This window comes from Protomyctophum bolini (assembly GCF_963924005.1).
Source record: "Protomyctophum bolini genome assembly, chromosome: 3".
Classification (NCBI taxonomy): Eukaryota; Metazoa; Chordata; class Actinopteri; order Myctophiformes; family Myctophidae; genus Protomyctophum; species Protomyctophum bolini.
Window position 1 is genome coordinate 73183 of NC_137864.1, and position 17187 is coordinate 90369.

At 43.8% G+C, this 17187-nt stretch overlaps 1 protein-coding gene and 1 long non-coding RNA gene across 2 annotated transcripts; both read left to right on the top strand.

The window, feature by feature from the left end:
- Positions 1-1283: 1283 nt before the first annotated feature.
- Positions 1284-2387, top strand: LOC308312752. The gene is made up of 3 exons (XR_013963806.1): positions 1284-1523; positions 2091-2208; positions 2296-2387. It is a non-coding gene; the product is annotated as an uncharacterized lncRNA (long non-coding RNA).
- Positions 2388-2420: 33 nt separating this feature from the next.
- On the top strand, positions 2421-4423 carry LOC308313402 (uncharacterized protein; the record flags this gene model as incomplete). The annotated part of the gene is made up of 6 exons (XM_080760501.1): positions 2421-2426; positions 2806-2920; positions 3007-3108; positions 3378-3542; positions 3917-4081; positions 4212-4423. 6 exons carry the CDS (start codon positions 2421-2423, stop codon positions 4421-4423), a joined length of 765 nt encoding a protein of 254 aa, XP_080616627.1.
- Between the last annotated feature and the right edge of the window lie 12764 nt (positions 4424-17187).

Here is a 17187-nt window from a genome sequence, read left to right on the forward strand (position 1 = left end):
GGAACCGCAAACATTATCGTTTTAACAGTACAGCAAGGTATTGTAATGTACACATACACACTGTTAATATCAAGGAATGGCAAATTAATCAGTTGTATATTTCACACAGTGTAACCCATATGTACTGTAGCTTGAGGAGCCCTCGTACAAGGTTTCTTCGACTATGCATGCACCTCTTGGTACCACAGCACCTCAAAGGCCCTTAAAACAAGACTCCAGACCTCCCAAAACAAACTGGTCAAGCTCCTACTTGGCCTCACCCCCGAACCCACCTCACCCCTGCCCACTATGACAGGCTGGGATGGCTTAGGGTCGACGACAGAGTAGAGTATCTTGCAATGGGTCTGGTCCACAAGATTCGATACACCACCAAGATACCCATGTACCTGTCTAAATACTTCCTTAATGTAAACGAAGTCCACACCCACAACAACAAACCATGTTCAACCCAGATTCGGCACAAACAAGGGACTAAATAATTTTCGTTCCTATGCCACCAAAATGTGGAACGCCCTACCAACAGTCATTAAGACATGTGAATCCCTTGACTCCTTCAAAACCGCTCTGAAAGGGCACCTGCAGACGGCTGCAATTCGAAACTGGCCCCTGTAAAATCTGAATCCCCCCCACCACCATGAATGTTTGAGAGATCCTACAGTCTTGCAATGCCTTCAACTTGGAGTTTATAACATCTTAAATTTATCTCCTTTTTTAGATCCAAAGATCATTCCATCTTTGAGGGGGCATTCATCGCCAATGATGAAGACGTGTCTAAATTTGTTGGTGATATCCACAGCAAAGTCAAACATGTAATTGCAGACTTTCTCTTCTATCTGATTATTAAGTCAATAATTGTCATGAAATTTAACCACTTAAATCCTGTTTCTTTATTGAGTGGAGGGCTCTCTATACCAGAGTGGCTTTAAAGTTTTCACTCTACATCCAATATATTCACTGAAAATAGACAATCGACGAGCTCTCTGTTTTTGTCACTGTAAAGTTGTTGGCTGAGCTTAACGGTCTTCTGCAAAACCTTTCCCAGAATACAGATCCTGGTGTTTAGGTGGTTAAGTAGTGCCATGTTTTTGTGACATTTACCTCAAAATATCTGATTGTTCACCGATGGTAAGATCTTTTATCTATTAATCTTTTTTACCATGTAGGTCCCTGGAGTGGAAGGGGTATTTGTGGTGGGGAGTGGTCGGCAGCCAGAGAAACATCTGCATTCTGCACGGTCCAGGAGTCGTGTCGACGAGGAGGGCCTAGAACTGGCTGTCTGCAGACATGGGGTATTGCTGGCTGCCTTGAACATGTTTAGGGGTGAAATATATGCATACCCCATGTTCTTACAGCACCAGATGGCATCCAAGTATGACATCAAATTCTTTTGTATGGACGTTGCCTGCAAGTACTGGCCGTACCTGCAAAAAGTGTGTGCCTGCTGTCCAGAGCTCCAGCCCCTTCAAAACATGCGGCCCTTCCTGTCGGTTCTCCATGCTAAGGCTCATGACTACAAATGTGAGGTTAGTATAAAACGATATGTGATTATAAGATGGTGGTCAATCCTATACATTATCTGACAATCCAGCAATGAGTAACTGATCTACTGCTGTCAAGGCAGTTAGCGTTTTCACCTTTGTTAAGCCTAGAACACACGGTTGATTTTCCCCCGGACAATTATATTATTGTAATTTTCATAATGTTGCTGATGTCTGAGGTGGGTATTTCAGTACCTTCATGATGCTCAGTGACATCATAGAAGGTAGGTTTGTTTCTCTGCCCACATCCCTGGTTTTTTCTACAGGCAGGTGTTTAGTGAATAGTGATAGAGTGGTAGAGAAAAATCCCACACACCCCCAATGTTTTTGTTTCAGTTTTTTGTGAAAAGTCATGATGAAATATTAAAGAAGAGTACCTCAAGTTGATATGTATTGCTGTACAGTAATGGTGTTCTAGGGTTAACTGCCTGTGCTAGTTGGCAGTCCATTTGGCTTTTTTCTTTATAATTAAATGGCACCATTGAGTCTTGGTAAAAGCATGTGCTTTTATGAATGCAATTGATATTCAGGTTTCGTATTATCTCTGTCCAGGTGAAATGGGGCGGGGGAAACCAGGACGGTGCTGGCTCAACACTTGGAGAAGAGGTCGAACAATGCAATGCATTTCTCTCCAGGATAGCCGTAACAACGAAGCATATGTCCAAAGAAGGTGCTGTATAATTGTACATTTTTATAGTGTAGTGAGAATAACATGATTGTAAGAATTGTTGTAGAACTCCTCTCTGTGTACTTGCAGGCCGCAATGACATGCTGACCCTTTTGGCCATGAGCTGGAACGATCACAAACGTGACAACATGGCCAAGTCACTCTCCCAAAGATACCACAAGGTAGAAACTGTTATTTCATGTATACAGGCGTGCATGCATGTGCACTTTGCATGATGTATAACCAACCAGTGGTCCTTGAGGGGGTTCCAGGTGGTCCCCAGCTAAATTGAGTGTAAAATGAAACCAACTGGACCCCATATGGGACCCCTTTTACAATTGAGTTCTTTTTTGTGTTAAACATCTGCATTTACGTTATCTTAACAACATTATCTCCTATAGTACCACATCAATATAGCATGGCATTGTGGACAAAATCTTATCGAACAATAACAAAATGTTCTTTAGTCTTGGGGCTGACAGACTAAATGTCATCAAATGGTGGTCCATGGCTCAAATACAGAATAAATAAAATTATTTTAAAACATAGAAATCATGACATGAATTTCTGTCTTTGTAATGGTTTTGTTTGTAATTTTAGACATCTAAGGTCTTAAAAACCAAGTTGGCAGTTCTGGAAAGCCTGAAGGCAGAACTTCAACTTCAAGACCACAATGTTGAAGAGTATGTGCAAGATGTAAAAGAATGGGCAGATGGTAAGAACATGATGAACATGGTCTGATATAAAAATCTGAATATTTATTAATTTTAAAAATTCACACTGTTATTCATTGTGTTTCAGGACAAACACAAGATCAAGGCACGCTGCAGGCTTTGTGTCGGAAGATTGAGGCCTTCACGAGCAGCATCAAAACCAGGAAGCAACGCATCTATAACAAAAATGGTAAGTTAACATTTTAGGCCTATTCTAACAGTCCCAGCCTCTCTGACTGTGTACAATGTGTTTGGGGCAGAGTTACAGCCTCTCTGTCTTATATTAGGCTTGGTTCACACAACATTCAGTTATGTCTGTGTCAGCCTTTTATGTAATGGTTTTCAATGGGAATGGAGTGGTTTACTGGCAAAATCGGCACAATGCCAGAAAACTGCTCGTAGGCATACGTAGGCATAGCCAAGCGTGTGAAACCAGCAATAATTTGTATTTCTTCTCAGACAGCAACAAAGGACGTCACAGAATCCGCCGGAAGTTACTGCAGGAGAAAGACGCTTTGAAGCTCATGGTGGAGGAGTACAACAGCCTGGTTCCTGAGCAAACCGTGTGCTTCGACACTATCTTGGACAGAGAGCATCCTTGGCCGTGGCAAATTTCACAAAGTGGTATGCATTTAGCCACTTAAACCCCAGTGTCTGTATACTTGGAAAACCATTGTGGAAAATGGCAGATTGACATGTCTGTCCCATTGTAAGGTTGTCCATTGGCTATTTTCAGACATTTAATGTAGAGTGGAAACAGCTGATAGTTACTAGTAGAGTCCTGAGGGACGCTCAACAATTAATTGTTCAGAGCACATTTCTCCATAGAGATACAAAACCAGAGGTCTAAATGGGTTAAGAGGTTAACGTCCTGTATGTATTCTTCCATGTAGTTGTTATTATGTATATGATTGAATACTGATACATGATTACATGAATGATATATGCATCTACAGTCTTTGTGCACTGTCTCAACCCTCCATATCTATGTATTACAGGGTCTGTTGATTTCAGCACCAAGAATAAGGTGTTCAATCAGTGCATGGCAGTTCGCAGGCTTCAGGAAGAGAAGTCTATCCTCGTGAGAGAGATGAGGCAGCACTGGGATGTTCTCAAGGCCAGAGCCAGTGTATTGTCAGAGCTTTCTCCCCATCAGAGTGAAGGTATATGTGGCAAAGTAAACGTGCACTTCTACTAATTGGTTTTTATGTCATGTTTCAAGAGATTATGATTATGGTGTGAAAGATGTGTTTCATCCCTATATAGTGAGTGACACATTGTTCCTTTGTTTAGGACATCTACCAGAGGATGCAAGGAGGGGTCTCGCGTGCCTCATCCGTAAAAAGGAGATGCATCTGAGACATCTGAAGAGGCGCGTGAGGAAGCTCTACATAGACGTCATGAACGCAACCGACGACAGTCTTGTTGAACCAGTAGACATTTTGGAAGAACTTGAGTGCGCCTACAGTTCAGAGTCCGCATCGTCTGACTCTGATGTTGAGTAGGACACCCAGCTACTGTCAGACTGTTGAGCGAGACAACGAACTGTGTGGGCTGGTCTCAGACCTACCGGTGGGATTATACCAGGGACAAATTACCTTTTGTATAGCTCTTCCTTGGACCTCTGGATTTTCTTTTGCTTTCCTCACGGAGCTACATTTTCAAGATTAAAAAAAAAAAAAGATCTACAAGCTCGTAGCCATGCTATGAGTTTGTAGATCTGCTACATTTCAATAGCTAAAGTATAACGATGCTTAAAACACCAAAAGGGGTTCCCGTCCTGAATGGGTTAAAGGAAATGAGGCAGGGCTAGTATTTTTTTATTATTTGTTTTCTTATTTGATCTCTATTTTGATCTACTACTAATCTTGAATGGAGAGTACTGAGAAATAAAGTGTGCAATGGCTTGTAATTTCTGATGCATTATTTATATATTTTTGCAAGATCACAGTAAAAACAAATTTAATTCAAGGATATTTTTGCACATACTGCCTTTATATTTGGTCTTACAATTTAATGTTTCCAACTCTGGCCAAGATATGAAGCCAAACAATTACCATGAAGATCACAAAAGGTATAAATGCATAATACTTTTACTAAAAGCTTATGTTAACTCAGTTGAGAGAAATGGTTGGATGACATCACCTTTCCTGTAGCCTACGATAAACAGCAAGGCTTTTGCACTCCTAAACGACAGGTGCGTAGGAGAGGGACAATGTCATGAAAAATAAATAACAGTAGCCTGCAATGAAACCCCTATGGGGACACATCATGGTCTGAAGATGGACATTCCACATTCCAGGAGGATGTGAACTGGGGTGGGGAGATGCAAAATGTCCCCAGGTGGTTCCACTCATCCTCAGCTATACCATTGTAGTCATAAGAGCAGGAGAACATGGTATTCCAGCTCATAGTGGTGGGAAGTAAGCAGAATTGAGGAACCGTTAGCCAGACACACTCAACATTGTAGGGGTACAAGCCTGGGAATTTGCGGCTAGATATATTGCCAGATGAAGACTAGAATTCCAACGCATTTTACACCTTTTTAAGATCGTTTAAAGATCTCTAGAAAATGCACACAGCATACCATGTATGTATTTGTTTGGTTCACATTCGCAAGAATTCGTTATCAACTTCAAGAGAGTATTATATGATAATGCACATGGCCTTCATAATTTATGGTTTCCTCTCTACATCATTTTCATAAAATATTCCTAAAAACATGATACTATCTTTGATGGTGCAATAAAAACTGACATTGAACAATGGAGGTCCATTGAATACAGTGCCTATAAGATGAAGTACTCCCATCAGCGACTATGTGTATGTACAGTGTCAGCCGGCCTTCAACTTACTATATCAGGGTAAGCATATACGGTACAGTGTATCAACCTGAACTATATGAATGAATATATGTACAGTATCAACAGGGCGATTATAATCAGGATTAAAGCTGATCATTATTATTACAGTAGATTTTCCTAAATCTAAGACTCAATCTGATGTAGCCTGGCTCCAGCCATGAATCGCTACCATTAAATAATATATGTCCTGGCCATGAAGTGAAACAAAATGAAAATTCAGACTGAGTGTCAGGCAAACTCAAATGTAGTTACAATTATTGAATTATAATTTTTGTGTGACTATTATCCAGATATAAACTTTACATTAGTTAGTTTTATAAATGTACATAAGTACAATAACACTGGTTATCAACCTGTGAATTAGGCCCCCCAGGTCAGGGGTACCCAAATTATTATGGGGAGGTTGCCTGATTATTTGCAACATTGTTTTCTCACTAAACAAACCAACATAGTCATTGTTGGCCAGTAATATTAGTATTATATCAATGTAATATACATTAAGTTTTCCAGTAATTTATTACAATCCAGATTATATTAACCTTGTTCACCAAAGACGGAGTGCCTTCGATTCCTTTTTTCTTTTCAAGACTACAAGTTCCTTCAAGCAGTACAACTTGAAGGAAAAACCTTTTTTATCTAGCAATGTGTTGAGAGCTTGTTGATCTGTTCTATTTGAGCATGCTATGTACTAAAGTAAGATGCAAATGTAATTTGCTTGTCTGCACCCAAAGGTCAGGGGAACAAGAGGGACAGTCAAAGGCATCAATGTCATCCAGGAATTTACTCTGAAACTCCTTAGTGATTGTGCTAACTTACACTGGTGCAATTCCCTGGCCCTGTGTTGCGCCCAACAACAGTCAGGGTACTGCTCGCTATAACATGTGGAGTTCTGTGCAACCGTGCCCACTGCCCAGGCCAATTTGACAAACAAGTCACACCAGACTCTTTCCTGATGTAAACCTGATCTGTGAAAAGAACAAGCTTAAGGTGCCAATGGTCTAGGTCTGCAAAATGTGGTGTTCTCTGGTGAACGCTGATGAGCTGCATGGTGCAGGGTGCAGGCTATGAGCACAGATCCTCATGGGTCCAGACCCTCATGCCACCTTCATGGAATCTTTTTCAGAAATATGCATAGCAAGCTGGAAGTCATTTTGTAGGGCTATGACAGGGCTAAACCACACAAAGGAGCAAACTGTAGGTCCGACAGTTAGGCTTATTGCAAACCAATGTTAATATCAAGAGCACTATCCGAACACAAGACTAGACAGATGGATTACCCAATGAGCCAGTGGGGCTGGGACCCAGGGACCCTGGTCCCTTGACTCTCAGGGGTCTCCTGGATAACTAGGTTATGCTAAAATGTGGGCACCTCCTCAGTATTTACAGCAGTGGTTCTCAAACATTTTCATGTCAAGGGACACACAGTATACCACAACAATGTGGGCGTCCTTGAACGGGTACTTTCTATGCCCCAAAATGACCCAAACGCTGTCTCATGTGAAGACAGACTGCCTGTCCTTTTTGGTCAGTGTCTGTCTGTCTGTCTGTCTGTCTGTCTGTCTGTCTGTCTGTCTGTCTGTCTGTCTGTCTGTCTGTCTGTCTGTCCGTCCGTCCGTCCGTCCGTCCGTCCGTCCGTCCGTCCGTCCGTGTGTCTGTCTGTCTGTGTGTGTGTGTGTGTGTGTGTGTGTGTGGGGGGGGGTGTGTGTGTGTGTGTGTGTGTGTGTGTGTGTGTGTGTGCGCGTGTGTGTGTGTGTGTGTGTGTGTGTGTGTGTGTGTCTGTGTGTGATAATCTGTTTAACATATAATCATAAATGCATACTATTAACAGTAACATTGAGGTATTTAGTTATTGAGTGACACACACACACACACACACACACACACACACACACACACACACACACGAGAGAGAGAGAGAGAGAGAGAGAGAGAGAGAGAGAGAGAGAGAGAGAGACAATATTGCCAATTGACTGATTAGCCAATGGGGAAGCGGTTCATATTAACACAATAAATTACAAACTACAGAGAGGTTTTTGCGCGCGTTGAGGCAAGTAGGAAGAGAGAACTAAAGCCCACCACACACCGTCTGCGACCGTGTGCGGCGCGTTGCTGCGCGGCGCCGCGTGGCGCCGCCTGGAAAATAGAACTGTGTTCTATCGGCGCGCCGGGCGGCGCGGCGTGGCGCGACTCCGCGCGGCGGACGGAGCCGGTGTGCGTTAGGTTCATTGAAAATAATGGAGGCGGCTGTGCGCGCCGCACGGCGCCGCGCGGGGGACACAGCCGGTGTCGGGCTTAAGGGAGAAAGAAGAAAGCAGATCAAGATCAAGATACTACCGGTAAAGTTGGAAATACGTTGGAGGTAAGATGATATTTAGTGCATTTACTTCGTCTGTGTGTGTGTGTGTGTGTGTGTGTGTGTGTGTGTGTGTGTGTGTGTGTGTGTGTGTGTGTGTGTGTGTTACGTGTGTCTGTCTGTGTACTACTGAGGGTCTTGCATAAGCTCTTCCAGACTTGGTGAGATTGTTCTTTAGAATGTATGCAATTCTTTAGTATAAGCAACACCAGAATGCTGGTCCTCGGTGGAGTGGTTGTTGTATTACTGCATTTGTTTTACTGGAATTAAGGTTAAAAATATGTTTTAGCATGGGGTAGGCATAGTTGAGGAATAGGGTTAGATTTTGGCACTGTTTAACTGAGCTTCAGGTTAGAAATAAGGTTTGACATAGTTTTACTGAGGTTAAGGTTAGGCATAAGGTAGGTTTAAGCATAGTTTACTTGGGCTACGTTTTAGGAATACCAGGCTGAGCTCAGAACTGAGCTCATGTATGTGTCTAACTAATATATTTTTGTTTCATGCATTTTCTCCATAGACGATGACAATTTACAATTTACAATTTAGGCATTTAGCAGACGCTCTTAATCCAGAGCGACTTACATTAAGCAAGAACAAAAGCATGGGAATACATCACATAAAAACATTCATCATGAAACATGCGTAAGCTAAGAAAGTAACAGTGGAATATCTATATAATGAAATTTATACGTATAAACTTTACATATATACTACTATGCTATACATATGTACTATGGCGTGCTATGACTATATACAATGCAATTCTAGTGCTGTCTACATAACATGCTATAAGTCTGTTTCAAATGCTATCTAAGTCTACAGAAGTGCTATCTAGGGTAGAGTAAGTGCTATGGGCCATGATGGAGTCTGAAAAGGTGGGTTTTCAGACTACGGCGGAAGATTGGGAGTGATGCTGCAGTTCTGACTGCCATGGGAAGTGCATTCCACAGTTTTGGAGCCAGAAGGGAGAAGAGTTTGGGACGTGTGGAGCGTTGTCCCGGCGTTTTTAGTGAGGGTACTTCCAGCTTCCCTGCGTTAGCTGATCTGAGTGCGCGGGAGGGTTTGTAGGGTTCAATCATACTTGCAAGATATGGGGGAGCCATACCTTTGGTTGCTTTGAATGCCAGCATCAGAGTTTTGTATTCTGTGCGGGCAGCGACCGGGAGCCAGTGGAGGGAGCGGAGCAGGGGGGAGACATGTGAGAATTTTGGCTGGTTGAAGACCAAGCGAGCTGCGGCATTTTGGATCAGCTGGAGAGGCTTGAGTGCACATGCTGGTAGGCCAGTAAGGAGGGAGTTACAATAGTCAAGTTTTGACAAGACTGTTGTCTGGATTAGGAGCTGGGCTGATTCCTGGGTGAGGAACGGTCTAATTCGTCGTATGTTATAGAGTGTGAACCTACAGGATCGAGTGACAGCTGTGATGTGAGCTTTGAACGAGAGCTGACTGTCCAGGACAACACCAAGATTCCTGGCTGTTGGGACAGACGTTACCAGGGCGTTGTCTACGGAAATAGTTAACTCCCGCATAGGGCAGGACTTAGCTGGGAAGAAGAGAAGCTCAGTCTTGTCTGGGTTCAGCTTGAGGTGGTTGGAGGACATCCACTGTGAGATGTCAGCCAGGCATGCCGTGATGCGCTCTTCCACCTGAGTGGCAGAAGGGGGGAAGGATAGAAACAGCCAAGCCAAAGAAGCAGAGCTGTCCCCACTGTGGGGCAGAAAACAATGCTGCCAAAAAGGCCTGTGGCACCTGCTTTTTAAGCCTTCTGAAAAGGAAGGCTTTCTTAATAAAGGAAGATAATTTGAAGAATAAGGACTATGGGTCCAAAATAAAAAAACACGGGAACGAGAGCAGAGTTGTGGGCTCTGCCCAGCTAATGGTATGTGCTTCCTCTTTTGGTTCATTTATTTTAGAGAGTATAACTGTATATTGTCAGGTAGTCTCTTCATGTTCTATATGACAGACTAGTGGTGTTGATAAAAGGTTGACCAATGAATGCTGCAGTACATTATCTTTCCTCGGGTACCTCAGACATTCTATAGCAGCATCCTTGAGCAGAGGTCTTCAAGGTCAATTACCCCTTAGCTGAGAGAGAGATGAAGCAGGGACGCCCACTACATAATTTTGTGTTGCAGATTAAACTTTTACTTTTCTTTAATACATTATCCTTCATGTACTATTTTCATTTTATCACTTACATCCTAAATAGCCAAATAAGGTTGAATTCGGTTTAATTTTACACTAAGGAGTTACACACAACTGTCCGTTTAGCTGGGGACCACCTGGAACCCCCTGAAGGACCACTGGTGGTCCATGGACCACTGTTTTTAAAACACTTCTCTACACAAACTATTTGTCAAAAGTAGCTGATCTAGAAGCTCACGTGTTGCGCTGCGATGTGTTGTGAGCTTGGAGATCGGTTATTTGTGGTGAATGTAGCCCACCCCAGAATCGGGAGGCTAGGTTTCAAGTGGTTAATGTAATACTTTTTTAAATATGTATCGCATCAATTCTAGACTCATGTTCTAGAGAACAGTTTTGACCAGTTAAGATGCTCTGTGCAAGGTAATGGCTTATCAATATGTGTGCTTGGCATTCATCACACAGGCTGCCTTGCCTGTCAATTATCTGTTAATATTTTGTGTATTTCTGTATGCAGATTCGGAAGCTTCATGTCTTGGGCTATAGCCCCATTTTGCTATTTGGGAGGAAGAAGAAGGGGTCGGACACAGTTGTGGCGGAAATGATCACACATCTGTGCCCTGACGGGTCCGGGCCGCTAAAAATCTTCTTGGAGAAGATGACAAAGCTGTATGAGCACACAGTTAAAAGTAAGGCAATGCTTTGGAGTTTGTAGTGTGCTGTAATTGGGATATGTTTTTGCTAAATCAGGTGTTGTACAAGTTAATGGGAGACAAGTGCATGGTATCTACCTAGCTGAACTTTTGTCTGAAGTGTGTTGTAAAATGTATGCCCCATGTACGACTGTGTCACACCAAAAATGTAGATTTACACTGTTATCTTGTAAATCGTTGAAATGCTCACTGAAGCCCCATAAAGGATTCATAAAATGTCAGTCACCGGGTCACCCTCACCCCAAATGTTAACATCCCCTTAACACTTCCTTCATTGGCTTCTGGCCTCACCCAGTACTAGAACACTGATGCTGGCTTACAAAGCAACTAAAGGCATGGCACCGCGACCCCCCTAACTTCAAGACATCACTACTAACCTTCCTGGTCACTTAGATCTTAGCATTCCTAACACAGGAATGCTTCTGACTGACCCCTAAAACACCCTGCACAACCATCCACACACCCCAGACTCAAACTGTGAAATAAACTCCAAATTGCAGTCAGAACTGCAGACTTGCTCAATTTTTTTCCGTAGCCTGAAAACTCACCCTTTCACACTCCACCTAAGCCACTAGCACAGACCTTTCAGACTCCACCTCACCCCCTAGCATGTCATGCTCCCTGTATCACCCTTGTGTTCCTTTTTCCTCATGTTTTTTGATTTTCTTTCATCACAAAATATGCAGAATATCCTTTAGATGGCATGTTGTTAGACACTACATTGTTCTCTTTGTACTATACAAATGTGACCAGTGACCCGATTGACAAGTTCATGTCAATCTCACATTTGTAAGTCAAAATGAAGTGTCAAAATGATATGCTGATTGCTGATATGTATTTCAGATGCTCAACGGTTCCAGCATGCAGAAGCATCTGCCTCCCTCTCCTCTCCTCCTCCCCCCAATCCGGAATCCGCCGAGGCTGGGACTGGAGGCGCCGAGGCTGGGGGAGCCGAGGCTGGGGGAGCCGAGGCTGGCGTCGAGGCTGGAGGCGCTGGGCCGGTAGGCGCCGACGCTGGAGGCGCCGAGGCTGGGGGAGCCGAGGCTGGCGTCGAGGCTGGAGGCGCTGGGCTGGTAGGCGCCGACGCTGGAGGAGCCGACGCTGGAGGAGCCGAGGCTGGCGTCGAGGCTGGAGGCGCTGGGCTGGTAGGCGCCGACGCTGGAGGAGCCGAGGCTGGCGTCGAGGCTGGAGGCGCTGGGCTGGTAGGCGCCGACGCTGGAGGATCCGAGGCTGGCGTCGAGGCTGGAGGCGCTGGGCTGGTAGGCGCTGACGCTGGAGGAGCCGAGGCTGGGGGAGCCGACGCTGGAGGAGCCGAGGCTGGGGGAGCCGACGCTGGAGGAGCCGAGGCTGGGGGAGCCGACGCTGGAGGAGCCGAGGCTGGGGGAGCCGACGCTGGAGGAGCCGAGGCTGGGGGAGCCGAGGCTGGCGTCGAGGCTGGAGGCGCTGGGCCGGTAGGCGCCGGGACTGGAGGAGCCGAGGCTGGAGGCGCTGGGCCGGTAGGCGCCGAGGCTGGAGGCGCTGGGCCGGTAGGCGCCGGGACTGGAGGAGCCGAGGCTGGAGGCGCTGGGCCGGTAGGCGCCGAGGCTGGAGGCGCTGGGCCGGTAGGCGCCGGGACTGGAGGAGCCGAGGCTGGAGGTGAAATATTCCTTTCAAAGTTGATTTGGCGGCCCCCTGTAGTAACTGAGGACCCCCTATGAAGACCCATTTTTTATTTTTTTATTTAACCTTTATTTAACCAGTAAAAACCACATTGAGACTGAAGTCTCTTTTACAAGTGTCAACTGGCCAAGACAAGAGGCAAAATACGTGACACAGCTCTGCCACAACAACAAACAGGACAGACATACAATGCTCATAAATACAGTATGATTATTGTATTTATTATATAATAAATGATTATACTATAAAAGATTATATTATAAATATAATGCAATATCATTGTAATAAAACTGAATGCATACAATACTACATTTCAGATGTCCCTGGTCCACAGTCACCCATCCCATTTAATCTAAATAATTATTTAGAAGGATGGCGGATGACAGCCGAGGACACAACCACTCTACCTTCCAGTAAGTAATAATAATTTCCCACATTGTAAGGCTTGTGCAGCTATAATTAGCTTGTGCAGTCTTAAAAGTGCCCACCTTCTACCAGGCCCACTAGTGCTGTAGAACAGCAAAGGGTATGAGATTTAAAAGCTGTTACCAAGCTTCACAACCTGAGGTCTTCTGGTCTCCTGGGTGCGAGACCCATGAAGAACTTTAATGTTTAACAAAGCGAACCTTAAAATTGATTCCAAATTTGACTGACAAATTTTACGTCATAAACACTTATTATGACGTAAAACGTATAATAAGTGGTTTGAAATATGATTCAGGCCACTATTCCAAAGCTTATTTTTACATGTTTTAATAAATAACCAATTTACCATTGAGGTGCCCACCTTTCCAGTTTCCAGTACAGACATGCAGGTGACCAATGGTTGTCACAATATTTGTTAACGATTAGTGGGAAGAATTGTGTTTATCTTATGATATATTTCACTGTTAAGTATTGACACTACATTCACATAACATAATTATAGGTAATTTAAGTTTGCTCAAATTCTGATACTAGCAGGCGTCCCTTCAGAGCTCCCACCGGACCCTCCCAGGACCTCTGGACGCAACCAAAGAAAGAAGCAGGGTATGTTGTTTTGAGTCTTTGTGCCGATTCATACTCCTATTTTACCGCTGTTTCGGCGCTGTAGTGCCGAAATGATTTCGGCCCGTCAGAAATTGTCAGTAGCACCGAAGAGTCGACTTTATGACGGTACTCGCCTCCCCCGAACCTCAAATTACGTCACATTGTAGGCTCTACAGCGCCGAACCGACTTTTCTTCGGCTCTAAAATAGGAGTATGAATCGGCCCTTAGTATTGATGGGAGAAAGGTCTGGTCACTTAAGACATCAAGTTAAGACTGGCACATAATTGAATGATGAGGTCAGTTGTGTATTTATTAAGGCTGTCACGATTCTCGATACGAATCGAAATTGAATCGAAATTGACGTTCGATTCAATGTATCGAAATGAGGCTCCGAATCGCGATGTTTTATGTTTTTACTTCCGCGAGCGGCCGGGCCATTCCGCCCATGCGAATGCATGGAGAAAAAAAAGAGACGAAAAGCCAGCTGTATCGGAGCCGTGCCACACACACACAGTCAGTCACACACACACACACACACACACACACACACAGAGAGAAAGAGAGAGAGAAGAGAGGAGTTGACAGAAGTGAGAGAACGAGACCGCTGTTGCGTTTCACATGGCCAGTGCTGTTGTAGACAGCGGCGACGACGATGATACACGGAAATAAGTGTGGAAAAGAAGACGAGTGCCGTATCCCAAAGGCAACACGTCAAATATGGGCCAGCATCTTAGCAGACATCACAACCCTAACCGCAAGCACGGGAGCAGCGCATGTCGGACCATCGCTTTTTCGCATCGCAGCGACGGTCCCCCCGCTGCGGAGCGGACCGTTGCCCCGTCGGCTAGAATGCTGTCGGAAAATAGTGTGCCTCCCAAAGACAACAACACAGCCAACTATATTCTAGATTCTTATAGAGAAAAGCTCTCAGCTAATTCGCCCCGTGCAAAACAATTAACGCACGGAGTTGCGGTCTGCATAGCTGCAGACATGCGAGCACTTTCAATGGTGGAAAACGCTGGCTTTCAATATTTAATGAGAGTTGCAGAACAGCAGAACCACGTTACAAAATGCCATGCAGGTCGCATATGACCACGCGTGTGTTGCCTGGCATGTATGATAAAGTGAGGGCACAAATCACTGAAGGGCTGAGCCATGCAGATCAAATTGCACTAACAACAGATGGGTCTATATACTATTTGTCTTTTTTTTCTTTCTTTTACTTACTTAGAGCTTAACAAGAATGTTACAAGTCATCTCATCTTAAAGAAACATTAAAAAAATGTTAGGGCATGAAACCCAAAGTTGTTAAACCTTTTATTATTCTCATTCTGATTTGTTATTTATAGAAAATAAATGTGACTTATTGGGAAACAAGTGTTTTTCTTTACAAACCAAGATATTGGCCTAAATTATAATGAATATATCCCTCAATGCTGAAAAAGGAGGTTTTTAAAAAATGTAATCAAACATCGAAGCAAATCGTGAGCTTCAAATCGAAAATTGAATTGAATCGTGGACTAGGCGAATCGTGATAGCGAATCGAACATCGAATCGAATCGTGAGCTGCAAATCGAAAATTGAATTGAATCGTGGACTAGGCGAATCGTGACAGCCCTAGTATTTATTAACTTTTAAAGCTGGTCTGGCATAAAGAGAGCCTTAACATATTTTTTTCTTAACCTTGTCTTAACCAAGACCCTCTGCAACCAGAGCACAGAAGAAGTACCTATGAAAGACATTTAAAAGTGATTAAGAGTTTGTAAGTCTGCCACCTTGTGGTGGCAGACATGAGTGTCCTCATGTATGGTCTAAGAAGCAGACCAACTCTTTAACATGACCAGCAGACTGTTGCCACAATGACAGCTTGACAGTGATCAAACTCCATCTAGCCTCATTAGCATTCATAACATTTTCACGGTTGGTAAGTTGATATGTATTGTATTATGTTCTTTTAACCAATTTACACCTGGTATAACATATACTTTGTTATACTGTATCTTTCATGCCGGGAGCTACCGCCGTCTCATAGCAACACTTTGTTTTTCCAGAATATAAGCTTATTTTTTTACATGTTTTAATAAATAACCAATTTACCATTGAGGTGCCCACTTCTCCAGTTACCAAACAAAACACAGTGATGTCCATGTGTCACCTAGGGTGATGCAGTGTGCATTATTCTGAATGGACACGTGGGTCATGTTCAACATGAATAAACACCACTTTCAAAGGGACCCTTGTCTTTCCCTATGAATACAGACAGAATACAGACATGCAGGTGTCACAATATTTGCTAACACTTTCTGGCATTAAAGAATTGAGTATCCGTTGGATATATTTCAAGTATTGACACTACATGTGCAAGAGAAAGTCCCCTCCCCTCATTGGAAAATAATAACAAATACATTAACATAATTATAGGTCACTGGAATTTAAGTTTGCACAAATTCTGTTTCTAACAGGTGTCTCTTCAGAGCTCCCACCGGACCCTCCCAGAACAAGCAAGCAAGCAAGCAAGAGAAAGAAGAAGGGTATGTTGTTGTTGTAGTTACAGAGTTTGACAACCTGTCTTCAGGCAGACTGTCAGTCTTTGTATTGATAGGATAAAGTTCTGGTCACCTAGGGCCGCAGTCACACCTTTCAGACAAGCGTCTTATGGTTGTCTGATGAAAAGCATCAGACAAGACAGCTCCCAATGCATTTCTAATGGGAGTCACGTGGTTTCATCAGACAAACGTGTTTCATGGGGGGGGGGGGGGCAAGACACGAGGCATACAACATTTTGTAGGCGACATGCTGAAGAACAAGGCGGCACCTCAGACAAGACAAAAAGGGTTGGGTTTACCCGCCAACCAATAGGAGAGAAGGTCCGTTTGTTACGCTGCACTGGGCGGTCTTTTCACACTCTGTTGTTTTTTTTCTGCAGAGTACAGACACGGAAGAGGAAACTTAGGAAAGCGCCTATGCACTTTCGTAACGAAAAGTAGTTTGGTCTGTTCCAGTAAGCAATTCAACAGGAAAATATAATCCCTGCCCGTCGTGGCCGAACAGAAAATTAAAACAAACGTTATAATTCAAGGTGCATGCATTTTCACTCCTAATGCTTATATGATTCTGCCCTGTGTTATGATCTGAGTGCCTATGCTGTGTAGCCTACTTGTACGACTGTACGTGAATATACAAATGTACTAGATATTTATCGTGTACACACGCACACGCACACCCTGCATTGACAGAATGGACCGGAGCTACTTATAAACTGAAAAAGTCGCTTGTTTAACGTGCCACGGCTGTGACAGCTAGCAGCTGCAGCTGTCAAACTAGCAACAGGCTAGCTGTAAAACTAGCAACAGGCCAGGGCTGACAGTCCGAATGTCGGCAATCCAGTTAAAAAGCACATCAGTAAAACTGTGTATCCGAACCTTAAAATCCATATGCTGTCTGCAGTGGTTAAAAAACAGGGCTTAAAAAGAGCTTAAAAAGACGGAGCTTCGTCATTGAGCTGCTG